This window comes from Apis dorsata, unplaced genomic scaffold (genome assembly GCF_000469605.1).
Source record: "Apis dorsata unplaced genomic scaffold, Apis dorsata 1.3 scaffold_499, whole genome shotgun sequence".
Classification (NCBI taxonomy): Eukaryota; Metazoa; Arthropoda; class Insecta; order Hymenoptera; family Apidae; genus Apis; species Apis dorsata.
The window spans coordinates 239183-254753 of record NW_006263730.1 but is presented as its reverse complement, the minus strand read 5'-3'; the positions used below and the strand labels follow the sequence as shown (position 1 = coordinate 254753).

General features: G+C 30.1%; 5 protein-coding genes across 7 annotated transcripts in view; 2 read left to right on the top strand and 3 right to left on the bottom strand.

The window, feature by feature from the left end:
• LOC102678462 (ionotropic receptor 93a) overlaps positions 1-5192 on the bottom strand; it is a 6669-nt gene extending 1477 nt beyond the window's left edge. The window contains exons 1-13 of one of the 3 annotated variants that reach the window (XM_006620292.2): positions 4974-5192; positions 4309-4412; positions 4032-4187; positions 3846-3941; positions 3310-3761; positions 3041-3202; positions 2708-2875; positions 2408-2641; positions 2050-2229; positions 1759-1989; positions 1201-1348; positions 331-682; positions 93-256 (exon numbers count right to left, since the gene is read on the bottom strand). In XM_006620292.2, the coding sequence (XP_006620355.1) occupies positions 121-256; positions 331-682; positions 1201-1348; positions 1759-1989; positions 2050-2229; positions 2408-2641; positions 2708-2875; positions 3041-3202; positions 3310-3761; positions 3846-3941; positions 4032-4187; positions 4309-4399 (2406 nt within the window). In that variant the 5' untranslated portion in view covers positions 4400-4412; positions 4974-5192 and the 3' untranslated portion in view covers positions 93-120. Of the gene's footprint in view, positions 1-92; positions 257-330; positions 683-1200; positions 1349-1758; positions 1990-2049; positions 2230-2407; positions 2642-2707; positions 2876-3040; positions 3203-3309; positions 3762-3845; positions 3942-4031; positions 4188-4308; positions 4762-4973 lie in introns of those variants that run through there. The other 2 variants (XM_006620293.2, XM_031512684.1) reach the window with 2 other exon arrangements.
• Positions 5193-5663: 471 nt separating this feature from the next.
• Positions 5664-8200, top strand: LOC102678309. Its single transcript, XM_006620290.2, has 3 exons — positions 5664-6146; positions 6483-6656; positions 6730-8200. Exons 1-3 carry the CDS (start codon positions 6075-6077, stop codon positions 8167-8169), a joined length of 1686 nt encoding a protein of 561 aa, XP_006620353.1. The 5' UTR covers positions 5664-6074; the 3' UTR covers positions 8170-8200.
• Positions 8201-9513: 1313 nt separating this feature from the next.
• LOC102678178 lies at positions 9514-10295 on the bottom strand. Its single transcript, XM_006620289.2, has one exon. It carries the CDS (start codon positions 10110-10112, stop codon positions 9525-9527), a length of 588 nt encoding a protein of 195 aa, XP_006620352.1. The 5' UTR covers positions 10113-10295; the 3' UTR covers positions 9514-9524.
• Positions 10296-10414: 119 nt separating this feature from the next.
• Positions 10415-11757, bottom strand: LOC102677900 (transmembrane emp24 domain-containing protein eca). Its single transcript, XM_006620287.2, has 4 exons — positions 11465-11757; positions 11153-11373; positions 10928-11074; positions 10415-10852 (listed from the first exon to the last, which is right to left on the bottom strand). The coding sequence occupies exons 1-4, from the start codon at positions 11592-11594 to the stop codon at positions 10703-10705; spliced, it is 648 nt and encodes a 215-aa protein (XP_006620350.1). The 5' UTR covers positions 11595-11757; the 3' UTR covers positions 10415-10702.
• Positions 11628-13100, top strand: LOC102678040 (DDRGK domain-containing protein 1-like). The gene is made up of 2 exons (XM_006620288.2): positions 11628-11874; positions 12126-13100. The coding sequence occupies exons 1-2, from the start codon at positions 11790-11792 to the stop codon at positions 12911-12913; spliced, it is 873 nt and encodes a 290-aa protein (XP_006620351.1). The 5' UTR covers positions 11628-11789; the 3' UTR covers positions 12914-13100.
• Positions 13101-15571: the final 2471 nt, after the last annotated feature.

Below are 15571 nucleotides of genomic sequence, written 5' to 3'. Positions count from 1 at the left end.
AAAAAAAAAAAAAAAAAAAAAAAAAAGATTCAACTCGACTCACAGAATTTTATTTTAGAGTAAAATAAAAACTATTAAAAATAATTCCTGACATCGATCCTCCAGAAGTCAACGTACAACTTACTCCGCGTTAATGACAGGCAGATAAGGACTGCCGTACGGGATGATCATAGCGATAGGCTCATCGAGAAACTCGTCCATGCTCAGGGAGAAATGGCAGCTACCGGTCAACAAGAAATCCTTCCTCATCAAGAACCTATTTCGCGAACCAGTTAATTTCCACGCTGGAATTTCCACGCTGGTTTCGACTAGTGATAAATGAAACGATACCTGAGGGAACTCCTCCAGTCGATCAGAGCGTGTTTCCCTTCCTTCACACGTCCCACCAATCTCTCCTCCTCTGTGTCGTTATGCCTCTCAGCGCGGGAGAATAGAACGTGGTATTTAGGCTCCTCGGCGTTCTGCAGATACATCTCGAGGAAGCTACCGTTCGGAAAGCCCCAACTGATTCTATCCTTATGCGCGATCAAATCCTCCACGCTTAAAATAGAGGTGTCCATTCGAGGAAAAGTGAGAAAGGCGACCAGACTTCCGGAATATGTGGCCACCAGGACCATCACGACCAGCCACCACATACCGATCAGTATGCGAGCGCTGTCATTGTGCGGTAGATACATCCCACCTGGAATTTTTCAGGGCCGATGATATATGATCCCCTTCGCGCTACTTTGGCCGTTGAATTTTAATTAGTCGATGGGCAGAGGATGGAGAAAGGCTATTGCGTTTGAAATGAGAGGAGGAATTTTACCGAGTTTCTTCAAACTTCCATCTTTTGCATTGAAACGTTACGTTATTAAAGTGAATATATGAGTACGTATATCTCATCAATTATAATCAGTCTGTCATTTAATGTAATTTTAAAGATAAGATAAAGATCTTTAGTGATTAAGAAAAATTTCATATAGTATTTACTTATTTAATAGATCTATATTCTAATCTATATTAAATAAAACGCAATATTACGAGACACTATTTCCAATAAACATTATTCGAATCGATCTGCCAAAATAAAATTTGTATAGAAGAAATCCAACAACGCTAATGATCGGTAATAAAATCACTGGAGGGAAGCATCACAAGCATCACATCGGTGCAAATATAAAAGAAATAGTGTTGGTTTACGGGACAATAAAATCGTACCTTGTTGAAGAAGCGCCCCGTACACGTACCACACACATTGCCAGGAGGAGTTGAGACCGGAGGCCTTGGTGCTGTACGGGCTGTACTTGTGGATCAGGTATAAAATCGGACCCATTATGATAATGGACACAGCCAGACAGGCCCACATCTGAAAGGCAGCCGGAACATAACAGGAATGCCAGCGAACATACCGAACTTGAACGACGACAATCTTTATAGTTCTGTCATTATGCGCTATTACGCGGTGGAATGCCGAAACATTAGCGAACGCTTTTAAAACGAGTAAGAGATATCTCTCCGCGATTTGTGTAACTACACCGATTCGTTTCTGTCAGTCTTTCGCTAAGAAAACCTTCGTAAGAAATTATGGAGAGTTACTAATGTAACGTAATATCAGATGTTTTCTTCGCTTCTTCGATCCTTATCCTCTTGGGTTATCTTCACGAGCTAATTTGTTGGGTTAATTTGTTCATTATTATTTCGAGATTTCGGTAACGGAGAATATTTGGTATTCTTATTTCGAAAAAAAAATAAGGATTTAAAAAATCAATTACAAACCTCCTTGGTGAACGGTGAAGCGAATAAGAGAACTCTAGACAATTGGCTGGGTTTCGCTGTTAAAAAGCTGTATGTCTGCACGAAAATAGGTACGGTATAATTGAATGTGGTATTCCCACATTCGTTCACGGTCAACGCGCACGCAGCCAGAAGAACTTTCTTCTGGCGCACCAAATCGATTATTTCCAATGGCACTTTCTTCGTGGTCGACATGGTCATTTCTTTGATTTTCTATAAACGGAATCGAGCAGAATTGACAAATATAGTGATAAATATCGTAAAAATTCTTACCTCGCCCAGCTTGGCAAATTGAGAAGTGTTCCAGGATCTCGGAATTTGACTCGTTTCCGGCATGATCACTGTGTACGTAAAGTTCAATTTCATGCTGAGATAATTGATCGCGTCGAATATCAATCCTTCGTACAATTTTTTACCCGTTTTACTCATAGAAATTATCTGCCATGGTGGATTCTAAAATAACAATCGTTCACGTTCAATTATAACGTTTACAATTTTAACGTAACAAAGAAATTTCGAATTTAAGAAAGTTTAAGAAAAATTAACTTTCTAATAAAATGTGAAACTCGATGTTTCTTAATAATAAGATACTTTTCTTGTAAAATAATAAATTGGAAAATCGTTTGCCCACGTGATAAGTCGCGATTGGTAAATTAATTCCTCTGAATCCGTGCACGATGTGAGGAAATATCACATCCGTAAGGTTTACGCCGATAATAGGTGTCCACGTTCCTATATCCAATAAGTGAGCCATATTTTTATTACGAGAGAAGAAATTTCCCCACGTTATAGACGAGAAGAATCTCCATAACAGACATTGTTCACAAACATTGTTCGAAGCAGACGTGTTTCGGGAAAGGTGTATCTGTCGAGAAATATAATTTGAATTGGCTAAAACACGCTGCAAATATCATGTTACAAATTCACTGACTCTGACATTCTTCAGGAGCTCGGCTCGCCTCTTGCTTTTCGTCAGTCTGATCATTTCGAACTCGTCCTCGTTCATCCTCTTAAACAATTCGATCTCGTTCGTCAAGGAGTACTCCAAAGCTTTCGCCAATGCTTCGATCAAATCCTTGATGTAACATTTTAATTTGATCTGAAGTAGAAATCTTTCAACGATTATTTACCATATAGAGAAAAAATAATATAAAGAAATTGCTTAAAATTTTTAAAAAGTTATCAGAAAAATACAATTTTTATTTTTCACAGTGAAACAAAGAAATATAATAATATGAATATGTAATTGTTTAAAAATTATTACTTTATAGAAACCATCCAAGTTAGTCGCGTTATACATGAAAGCCACATTTCCTCCTTCTGTCAGTAAATTAATAAATGTCGTGTTGATCAAATTTCCTGACACGCTATTTGTGATCACGTACAACCATTGACTACCTGGATGAACCATGTTCAAAGAGTTTGCCTTTAAAAAAAAATTTCCTGAATAATATGAGTTCTCAATGATCTTAATCTAAGTTCTTTTCATCATTTGAAATATATTGCATGTTCGTTAAAGAAACGAAATCTTACTACAGACATTACATCCGCGACCATGTCGACAGTGGCGATCACCAAAAAGCAATGTCCTAATTGTTCCACGTGAAAATCGTTCAACGTCTTCTTCACCGAACTTTTCCTCTCGCTTCCCGTGTTTCCGTGTCTCAACGAGAAAATCGACCTAGAGATTAGATTCATTCGCTTGTTCGGTAATTTATTCGAAATGGCTTTCAACACTCTACTGATCGTGTCTCTGTCTGAAACGAGGCGTGAACACGTGTTCGCATTAGATAAAAGGATCGTGACATTATCGTTGCTACTAGTTGCCTTATCACCGAACGTATCGTCGTGAAGGATGTTGATCACGTTCCAGGACAGAATATCTGTCATTCTTAAGTCGAGAAAAATCTGTGACAGCTCTTCTCCTGGAACGATCGATGGCACTGTTATACCATCTGTATCTGGAATTCGAGGACAGTCTGGATCTTCAAATGAAAAAAAAAAGATTCCTTTTCAGGATCTTTTTAATTTTATAATTAAAATATCTAGGAAATGGTTACTCGTGTTACCTGTTATGGCGAAATGTGTCAGTTCTTCCTTTTGTGCGACCTCGTGCAGACGCCACGTTAGATAGCAGGTCGCGACAGACAAAAGAATTGTATAATCTTTATAGTAATTGAAAGATGTAAAAGATTAATGAATAATCGAAGCAAAAATTGCAATGATAACTATTTATTTATGGATGGAAAATTTACCTTTAAAATTAATATTCATATCGCGAAATACGCGCATTGAGATACTACCCAAGTTCATCTCCTTTTTCACAGTATCTGTGATAAGATCTTGTATTATTTTTGTGGCATTTTGGTACTCATCTTTGTTACTGAAGAAACCTTTATCAATGACGACAGCTATTGAAAAAATTCTTTTTCATCAAACTTTACTCAATTTTATCTTTTTTTTTTTTATAATTTATCATGTATGGTAATAAAAAAGAATTCTTTTTTTTTTCGGAAAGTAAATCACTCATACCCATTGTAGCATTAGAAGTAATCAGAGATGGAAAATCATTGTAACTGCTCCCATAATTGATGCACCAAACCAGCAACAGAACCGATATCATTTCTATTGACAAACTGAAATAACCACGCGTATTATTCGCACAATATATAACCGAGGACACTTGTAAATAATGTATCACTTCATTAGTTTAGTCGATCTTTTATTACAAGCCAAGTTGATCACGATCACGAGCACTGTGCCAAGCAGGCCAAATACAATTTGATGCACCACGAATCACGGGAAAGGTCAGTTCTTTAATAACTAACTACAGAACGATCGAATCCTTGTGAAATTGAAACGGGACATTATTTAGCCTAGTTGCGTGCGATACCAAGCCTAAGCTTTTTAATACTGTAATATACGATACCAAGAAAAAAAGGAAATTTATCAAGGCAAAAATACAAAAAGATAAGAATTTAACACATTTTCGATTTAATAAAATCTGCAATATATAATTTTATATTTTAATAATTATATAAATTCTTTTATATGCAAACATAAGTACTGTCCAGTCAAGTATATTAAACTTTGAAAATTGCTAAAAATGAAAAGATTTCCTTAAAAATGAAATATTTCCTGCTAAATACTTTCGATTAGTATGTATGCAAAGCAACGACGACGAATAATGTTATTACCTCGTTTGCACGCATATTTGTCACTAGCAGAAGACAATTGTATTGTTTCATATCGGTTGGTATACCACTTCCGTGTAGCAAAACCAGAGATAAAAATTGGTAGCGTCGATTGCATTATTCCAACTTACATGTTGCTATCACTAATAAGAAAAATCATTCATTGCTTTGTGATTTTATTTTTCATCGTAGAGACATTTCGAATTCCTTTTTATTGTATCGTTCTTTGTTTCACTTCGGTTATACACTACTGTATAATGCTATATAACCAGAAAAATAAGTTAAGTTCTTATTTCAAATAATATTCAATTTTTATAATACATATAATATAATCGGAATAAAAGGACTGATAATTGAAAATAGAAAAAAATACATTATATTGTCGCTTATAAACGGAAGTCGCGATGTGTTGCAATGCTTATCTATAACCAAGTCTCGCGTATAGAAAGAAAGCAAACAAGCACGATTTAAATCATCTCCCGTCTCGTTCACATTGATTACACTTTGGAATTCCAGACGTCACATCGAACGAAATAACTCGAATATAAAGTAAAATGCGTTGATAAAAATTCGGTACAAATAAAATTAAACGAATTAAAATAACAAAAGACAAAGCAAGAATTATCTTTCAGAATAGTCGCGCTTCTACGATCGTTCGTGACAATTCGGGCGACATCGTATGGACAGAGGACGTGCATGTTTCTATTACTCGACAGTTGCCTCCGAATGTGTGGGGAACCATGCAAGAACGGAACGATTTGTGTATGTACGTATATATCTAACACGCATATCCGTGCAACACATACACATAGAAACGAGCAAATTTTTCTCCTCGGAAATCTAGTCGACGTTAACGTCGGGCTCAAAGCTTTTGTGAAATGTCAAGCACCATACATTATGATGGGTTGAATGTGTTTGGGAAAACTGTCAGATTAATCGCAAAGGATAGAGCACTGTTCGAAAGCAGAAGCAAACCAGTGAGAGGAATAGCACGGACGGGAAAAAGTGGGAGTGAAAGTGGAAAAATTCACTTTTTCGAAATTATAAGGGGAACAAAGGTACGTTCCTAGTGATACGTGAGACTGCTAATGTTTCGCGGAAACGATGGAGCCTGAGGAACCTCTGTTACAAGGTATCCTGCTGTTACCACCGCAGGGAATGTTAGGACAGCTCAAGGTTGGTTAACATTAGCATGGATAAACGTGTATTTCGAATTCTAGTAATCCATTTGACAAATAAAGTCTTTCTATAATTTTATTTATTCTAATCTTTCGATAAGTAAACATATTGATTGATTCAACTATTTGTTATTAATGATCGTCATCAAGAAATAACCTATAAAGTTTGGATGATAACATTCCAAATATTTCAATAACGCTAATTCGAGCTTTGATACACGTCATTCTTAATTTTATATGATTTTCGAAATACACAAAATCTATATTTTTCTTTTTCATTGAAATTAAAATATTAATATTGAAAGCCAATCGTATTATTTATATTTTTTTACAGAAATCTTGGCATAAAAGATTTTGTCAGCTGTTTAGGACTAGTAACTATGGAATCAAACGTGTTGAAATATATGATAATCAAGAAGAAGCTATAATGCAATCACATGCTCCTCGTATCATCACATTAGATGCATGCATCAAAATTGCACCTAGTAATCAGTCACATGTATTTACTGTAAGTAAATATTTAACAAAAGATTTAACAAACAAAATGTGAAATGTCTATTTATTTTTGTGTTTATATGTAGGTTGTGACTAAGTCAGGCATTCATTATTTTGGATGTTATTCTGAATCTGATATGACTCATTGGATTACTGCATTTCAGTTAGTAGCATTTAAAGATAGTGTATCTAATCAGACAATAGAAGAAAATAATGATCTATATTGTACCAGTGGAGAAGGAGTATTTTCTGTTAAAGTTGTAGAAACAGATGCATCTAAACGATGTGGTTTAGAAACTAGAAACTATACACTTATAGTAGCTGCAGTTGATATTAAATTAATGGATGGAGATGTAGTTCTATTCACTTGGCCATATCGATATATTAGGAGATATGGTTACAAGGATGGAAAATTCATTTTTGAAGCAGGAAGAAAATGTGAATCTGGAGAAGGTTCTTTCCGCTTGGAACATAGTAGTCAACAAGAAATTTTTCGTTGTATGTATTCCAAAATGAGATCAATGAAAAAATTAATGAATGAGGAAAATAATCCAAACATTGAATGCAATGATGCTCAATATCATGCAGCTTTATCAATGGAAGCTGGATCAAGAGCAGCATTACCTCCTTCTCCAAATAGTTCTGCTAATTTAATTGATATTGATTTTTCACCTCAAAATTCTCAAAAACAATCGAGTTCTTCATCTAATTTAGATACTAGTTTATCTTCGAAGCCTTCTTTGCCTATTGTTAAACCAAAACCTGCGAAACCTCCGCGAAAATATGTTTTTACAGGTATATTAGATAAGAGAAATATAGATCTTGAATCATCAGATTTACCTACGTGCGGAGAATACAAAGCATTAAATCGAGATAATTCACCGGAGATGTCTCAAAAAACAATAGGAAGTTCCATATTAGATGATGAAGAGAGACATCCTTATGATTTAGTAGAAGTAAGAAATGATGCATGGAAAACACATGGTATTGATAATATACATCATACAGAAAGATCAAATTCGTCACATAGTGACAAAGACAAAGAGAATGAAGATGATTTCCAATATGAAACAATGATGCCTATGATTACATCCCAAAGCTCATCAAAAAGTAAATCTAGTATTACAGAGAATTCAGTAACGAATAATCCAATGTCGCCGATCAATCATATTCCTAGTAATGAATCTGATTATGATAAATTAGAACATTTTGGTTCTGCAAATTCTAAAATTAATCAAAAAAGTTCATATAAATTTGGAAATTTTAATAATGCATCTCAAAATTCATATTCTAATGCTTCTTTAAATAATACTGTAACTGATACAAATGCTATATGGTCTAATTATGATATTGTCGAAGATATGTCTGCTGTTAGATTGGCAGATGATAGTCACCTTGGATATGGTGTCATTAGAAAAAAAACAAATCATTCTGAGTCTGCATCTACTAGCAGTAATATGGGTCCAAAGCATAAAGTGTTTAATAATAGTGAATATGCAATTGTATCAAAACCAAAAAGGGTATAAAAAATTTAAAGTAACTTCATTTGATAGTGATTCAAGAACATTATATAAGTTACTTCTATTCCAGAAGTTTTTAACTTTCAAAAATAATAAGAAAATACTAGTCTACAATATGACTAGGGTAAGTTCGTTTTTATAGAGCTAAATGAAAAATTAAATGCTTATATTTTATAACTTTATTACAGAAATGAAATAACATTTATTCTGTACAGATTATTTTAAGAAACACTAGTCTTTTTAATCACTGTCAATTATAATAGAAATAATTATTTTTAAAGATAAAATGATTTTATACATATACATTCTGATAATTTTTAATATATATTAATAAATATTAGAAACATTAGTTTCTAAATAAGACAAAATTATTAAGATTCAATATTGGATTATGAAAATATTAAAATAATTGCAATGAAAAGATATAGTGCCTTATATCATTAAATATAATAAATAAAATCACTAAAAATATAACTTAATGATAAAATGAAACAAAATTTAAATGTACATGTCAATTCCAACATCTGGTGTACTTAGACATCTTTAATATTATTATTATAATTAATTATTCATAGTCCTTTATTAATATTGTTGCAAGCTCAACAACAGAAGTTGTGCCTTCAGAAATATTTAAAATAAACAATGGATAGTTTTTAAATGTAGAATTTAAATATGCATGATAAGAAAAAAACATTAAGTCATTCCTTTTGTTTTCAATATTATATATTTTATATTTATATATATATATATATATATATATGTACTATATATATACACATTTATAAAAGATTTAATTATATTACATATATTTCACTGTTAAAAAAGACATTTTTTATAAAAGATACATTATCTACATGTACATATTAATTGATACAAATATCAATATATTAATAATTCCAAAACTTGCCATATAATTTCTACATGTGCCAAGATCTATCATTTTTATAAATTAAATTTTTATTGATATTAAAATTACATAATACTTGTTTTCATAAAATTATATTTACATTTAATATATTGAATAAAGAGGCAAGTCTCATGGGATTTATATAAGATCTGAAAAATTTTATTCAAGTATATATTTTTTACTAAATTGTACATATTAGAAGTATTTACATGTAATACACATGAATAATAGAAAAAATTTTGTTTCTTTTAATGATTATAATTTAAAGGATCAAAAAACTTTTAAATCTTTCAGTGTTAACCAAACTTTGGATATTTTTTTACATATATAACTGTAAGATTAACATAATATAAAAAGCACATATAGTCAACAATAAATTTAAAAGTATATAAACACTGAAATATTTTTTTACCTCTATCTTATCAAAATAAAAATTTCTTTTCTTAAAGAATCTTTATTCTAATTCCTTCGAAGATGTAACCTTTTTATTTTTATTATGTATATCTTCTTGTTCTTCAATTAAACGTTGTTTTCTTTCTTTATTATGTTGTATTAAATCAAATTCTGCTTTAGCAACCACCTCGATATATCCATCAACATCATTTAGCACTTTTCGAACTGTTTCTCCTTTTGCCGCCAATAACTTTTCAATATTTTGCTTATTTTTTAATTCCTCAAACCATCCAAGATTGTCAGCAATTAAATGGTTATTTTTACAACCATCACAACGAATTATAACTAATCCTTTTTCGTAAGCTAATTTCGATATAATTTTTCCATTTCGAAAATTACACTTTTTACATGTAAACATCACTTTGATTTTAGCTTGAATTTTGCCAAGCACTTTCTTGTTAGCATCTTTGTTAACTTCTTCTTTTTCTAGTGATTCAGGAAGATTGGTTTTCGTTCGAATAAAAATTGAATCATGTAGATCAACATTAAATTTCCTTTTTCGAATCAATGAGATCTGATGTAAATTTGTAAATTCTTTCGTAAGTGTCAGTTGCATCCCGCATCGAATTATTTGCCGCAATGAAAACATAATGTCCTTTCTTTTCTTTTAAATTTTCAAATATATAGTGTCATTTATAATTGAAAATATTTTCTTTATATATTTTTAAATTATAATTTAAATAATAATATTAATAACAATTTTTTATCACATGAATTATATTACTTACTATTTTTCTCATTCACGTGTACCATTTACATCGAACTACAATAAAAGGCAAATTCACATGTATGTTATTATTCTCATTGGTCATTTTCAATATTATATAATTTCACATTAATAAATTTAACATGCAACTAAACGCAGGAAAAAAGAAAATTCGATTTTTTTGAAAATTAATATTTTATTTTGATGAAAATTCACTCTATACATTATTTTTTTACTACATTTAAAAATCGATTCTCCAGAAATACATTAGTTATTCAACAAGTATGAAAAAGCCTAAATTGTAATATATGATAAATACAAATGATAGAAAATGAATTACTAAATATATTTTTTTTCTTCTATTTTTTTCTTTTTTTTAAAATAAATTATATTGAGGATTCCTTATATTGAGGATAACAAGAAAAAGTTCATTTTTTAAATGACTAATATTATTGGAATTATTAGTTTTGATCTTATACTAGTTTCTTAGCTTCAAAGAAACTTTTCAAGTGTCTCATTTGCCATGTACCCATAATCAATACAATCACAGTTTGTATTAGAGACCACCAGAATACACGGCGATGTGTACTTTCAGATGTTTGCCTGAAACGTTCTTCTCGATACTGTAAACAAAGAATATAAAATTATAATCCAAATTTTTAACAAAAAAATGAAAAAGTAAATAAATGAGATTTAACCCTCTGATAATTTTGTTCCTTTGTTATTTGTTCCACTTGATCAAGAAGTTGATGTATCCTCAATTGTAATTCAGTAAATTTTTCTTTGTGAGCTGTATTAGAATAATCAATAGCATGTTCACCAACTTGAATGTCCAAATGCACTCTCTATATAATGTAATAAACTCAATTACATTAAACAATATAAATAATTATTGCTTTACATTATTAGAATAAAAGTCTTACTAATTGAGCACCACTGAACCAAGAACTAGTGTTAGAATATAAGCAAATTATATGCTCTCCAGGCATGAAAGAAGTGAAAGAAAATCTTCCTTCTGAACTATACACTCTGGAAAGAATCGTTTTATCATCTGGATCTCGAACTTGCACGTGCATTCCCATTCCCGGGCTGCTCGGGGCGAATCCACCGGTTCTTGGATCATATAATTCAACTTTGTAATTTACTATATAAAGAAAAATAAAAATTTTTAATAAAAGTCATATCATTGACACGTAATTGATATTATTTTTTACTAACAAATATATTTAACATACCTAAAACAGTCGTTTCATCTGGAATATCTTCCATGAAACACTTTCGTTCAGTTTCAGCAATGTGAAAATAGAGTCCTGTACCATATTCGAGAATACACAATAATACTAGAAATATACCGTATTTTAACATGATTTTTTATGAGCAGTGCTTTTAATAGCACGGCAAAACTTAAATTACGAAAGAAATTCTACGTGAAACTTAATAGGGCACACGTCACCTTCGAAAACAACAGTGAAGTTCACGTATGCGGCGCTACTGCGCGTTATCGATATTGACTCTCGATAATCGAAAGCTAAAAAGATTTAATAAAATAAAAAACAAGAAATGGACGTTACATTATTAGCTTTTTTCGCTGTTTTAATCATTGTATTGATTCTCATTTGTACAGTGTTTTTAAGACAAAAATCCGGTACGTTTTCACTCATAAAAAACTTTTTTGTTATTATTAAAATATATCTTTCCTTACAACTAAATATATTCCTAACCTTTAATTTTGTTATGAAACAGATGTTTTGTTAATTATTATAAATATTGAATTAACTGTATGTACATTTCATAAAATAATTAAAATAAAATATACAAATTTAATTAATTATTACTTCTTTATATTTAATATTCAAACTGACAAAACATAAAAATTTTGTTATTTCGATGTTATAGCTGCACGAAAAAAACAAACAAATGTAGAAAGAGCTGCACAAGGTAGACCAATAAGACGAGCAGCAGGTCAAAGGAATGCTAGACGTCGTATGCAAGCAACTTCTAGTCAACAAATTGAAGAAGATGATAATGGATCTGGAAATGAAGCAAATGATGAAGCAGATGAAAAGCCATCCACTCCTGATTTCAAAATGGGTGCAAAGAAAAGAGCAAAATTAGCAGCTAAATCAGAAAAGAAAGCTCAAAGAGAAGCTGCTGAAAGAGAAAGAGAAGAGCGTAAAAAAAGAGAACAACTTCTCCAAGAAGAAAGGGATAAACAATATGAAAAAGAACGAGCAGAAGAATTAAAACAAGAAGAAGCAGAAAGAAAAGCCAGAGAGGAAAAAGAAAAAAGAGAATATGAAGAATATTTGAAAATGAAAGAAGCATTTAGTATAGAAGAAGAAGGATATGATCAGGAGATCAAAGAAGATGAAGAAAATCTATTAGAGCAGTTTCTTCAATATATTAAACAAAACAAAGTGGTGGTTCTTGAAGATTTGGCTGCATATTTTAGTTTAAAAACAGCAAGTGTAATAGAAAGGATTCAAGAGCTTCAAGCAACTGGAAGTTTAACTGGAGTTATTGATGACAGAGGAAAATTTATTTATATTTCTCAGGAAGAACTTGAAGCTGTAGCAAAATTTGTCAGACAACGTGGTAGAATCAGTATTACTGAATTAGCTGAAAATTCAAACCGTTTGATTAATCTAAATCCAGGAAAACAAAGTATGGTGGAAGCTAGATGAATTATATTACATGATTTTATGTTATAGGAGTTTCATATAAGAATATTTTAATAAATTTATATATTATTTTACATATAAAAAACAAAATTTTTATATACAAAAACAAAATTTTATTTATATCTTATAAATTTTATATTTTATTTAATTGTAAATAATATCTTTTTAAAATATATGTCTTATTATCTTTACAATTTCTATGATAAATTAATAATAAAATAATAATAAATGAAAACAAATCTAATATATAATGCATAGAATATAATATATAATGCATTTTTTGCCATATCTCAAGAGAAAATCTTCTTGCTCCCCTTCTCATTAGCATTTTAGCATTATTTTCAATGATTCGGACCAAAATAAGATTACAACATTAATAATTTGTTTTAAATAATTAATTATTATATATTATAGTTTTAAAATAGAAATGATAAAAATACATGTTCAATTACAATCAGTTATGTTCTATATTTTGTTCATAATTATATATCAAGAACAAGTGAAACAAAGAGAGCAAATAGTGGGAAAAGCATAAAGATAGACTAAAATTATTGATATCAGCGCCATCTTCAGAGTGCCGCAAATAAAACACACAAAAAAAAATAGAAAATTACAAGAAAAGGATAGAGATAGAAAAGAATTGACTCTCAGCGCCATCTCTTGAAAATCAAAGAAATTTCTTCAAGGAAATATTTTTCTGAAATCATTCAGAGATGGCGTTAATCCTAAATTCTTATTCTACTTTATCCTCCTTTAAAGAGATGTCTTTAATATTCAAGAGATGGTGCTAAAAGTTAATTCTTGTACTATCTCTATCTTTTTTCTAATATTTTCTATCCTTTCTTTCTGAGTTTCATTTACGGCACTCTGAAGATGGCGCTGATTTCAATATTTTTATACTATCTTTGTCCTTCTTCCACTATTTGTTCTCTTTGTTTATCTTCTATTTATTTTGTAAAATTTATATGTTCAAGCGACAGCTTCAATATTTGATTAATTTTATAATCTCTTTTATAATTAATTAAAAATCAATAAATTTTATTCGATGCATGTTATATATATCTACTTTTATATTTTTATATATTGTAAAAAATATATGTATTTTATGTATATATAAATTTTTTTATATATTATAAGGAACATATATTTATAATATCATAAATTGATATTATTTTTATTATTATAAAAAAAAATATAAAGTGAAATTTTTAATTTATCAATAATTCAATTTATCAATAATATTATCAATAATATTAAAATTTATCTGAGATTCGTAACAATTAAAATATCAATAAATATAATTTAATATACAAGTATAATGCTTGAAAATATTTATGAAAAAATGTATTAAAGAAATTATTTTTAAAAATTTCACAAACTTATGTAATTGAATATAATTCCTGTACTTATTATTCTAAATCATTAAAAATATATTATTCAAGATCGGTATTTCAAAACATGAGATATAAAGTTTCATTAAAGTTTTGTTTATCTTATATCTGGCCGATGTTAATCATCATCGGCATCAATATAAAAGATAGATAAAATAAAACATTAGAAAATATTTTTTAATGATTCATGCCATCGATTTCTCTTCGAAAATCTATCGAAATGATATTTCACTGAGATTATAATGTTCACAATGTAAAACAATACATAAATCAAAACGTAAAAATCTATCGTCAAATATCGAATTAAAATAGAAACGTTTAAAACTTTCCAAGCATTTTTTAATTGATATTTTTTATCGAGAGTTTCGGTGGTTTTAAAACAACCATCTGATGAAATCAAGGATTGATGTTGCATCAGATTCTAGTTTGCATGTAGATGCAAGTTAAGTATGTTATTCCTGAATGAATAATATATCATGAAGTTGAAATGGGTGTTGGCGATGATTTTACCACTAAATTCTACATTTATGATCTATTTTACATCGAATAAAAAAATATTCCATAATTAATTCTTAAACTTACGGAGAACTGGAACCGATTTTCAGGAAATATTTCAATCTTAAAAAAAAAAAATCGATGCACAGTTGATTTATGAAATAGACGAGTGACGACACTTTACGACTATTAAGTGTCTCATTTTTCACCCTAAAGTTCAGCAGCCATGACTCCCGAAATTTTCTAGATTCAAAAAGAACGTGCAGTTTATTTTAGGACGAATGATAATAGTTCCAGCGTATATACTAGATTCCACAATGAAATTTTCTTCTTCAAAGAAAATCCAAAAGAAAATTATAGATACGTTACGATTTATTTGTTCAAATTTTTTTATATCACATATAATACAAAAAAAAAAAAATATTACAAAATTCTACAAAAATCTTACAAAATTCTAGTATTTTTTATTACAAAGTGTTACACTTTTAATACATACATTTCCGTGTAATTGAAAATTATTAGAATTTATTAGAATAAGATTTTCCTGTATGAATAATAATCGAGATCTTTGTTAACTTATGCACATTGCTTATAATATTAATGAAAATCGATCGATTTCAAAACAGATTTTGAAAACAATTCTACCGTTTACGATTTGAATCGATCAACATCCCCCCACTCGATATCGATGTTTGATACGCGAAGAAGGGGGCACGCGGAGACTATGTAAGCGGCCACGGAATCGCAAGAGAACCTGTAGTCTTCTTGAGAACAT

Excerpts from the sequence above, each read along its gene's own strand:
- LOC102678309 (XM_006620290.2), top strand. The coding sequence starts at position 6,075 with ATGGAGCCTGAGGAACCTCTGTTACAAGGTATCCTGCTGTTACCACCG. Across the intron at positions 6,147-6,482 it reads GAATGTTAGGACAGCTCAAG|AAATCTTGGCATAAAAGATT; the intron begins GTTGGTTAACAT and ends ATTTTTTTACAG. Across the intron at positions 6,657-6,729 it reads ATCAGTCACATGTATTTACT|GTTGTGACTAAGTCAGGCAT; the intron begins GTAAGTAAATAT and ends GTTTATATGTAG.
- LOC102678178 (XM_006620289.2), bottom strand. The coding sequence starts at position 10,112 with ATGTTTTCATTGCGGCAAATAATTCGATGCGGGATGCAACTGACACTT.
- LOC102677900 (XM_006620287.2), bottom strand. The coding sequence starts at position 11,594 with ATGTTAAAATACGGTATATTTCTAGTATTATTGTGTATTCTCGAATAT. Across the intron at positions 11,374-11,464 it reads AGATGAAACGACTGTTTTAG|TAAATTACAAAGTTGAATTA; the intron begins GTATGTTAAATA and ends TTCTTTATATAG. Across the intron at positions 10,853-10,927 it reads AGGAACAAAATTATCAGAGG|TATCGAGAAGAACGTTTCAG; the intron begins GTTAAATCTCAT and ends CTTTGTTTACAG.
- LOC102678040 (XM_006620288.2), top strand. The coding sequence starts at position 11,790 with ATGGACGTTACATTATTAGCTTTTTTCGCTGTTTTAATCATTGTATTG. Across the intron at positions 11,875-12,125 it reads GTTTTTAAGACAAAAATCCG|CTGCACGAAAAAAACAAACA; the intron begins GTACGTTTTCAC and ends TCGATGTTATAG.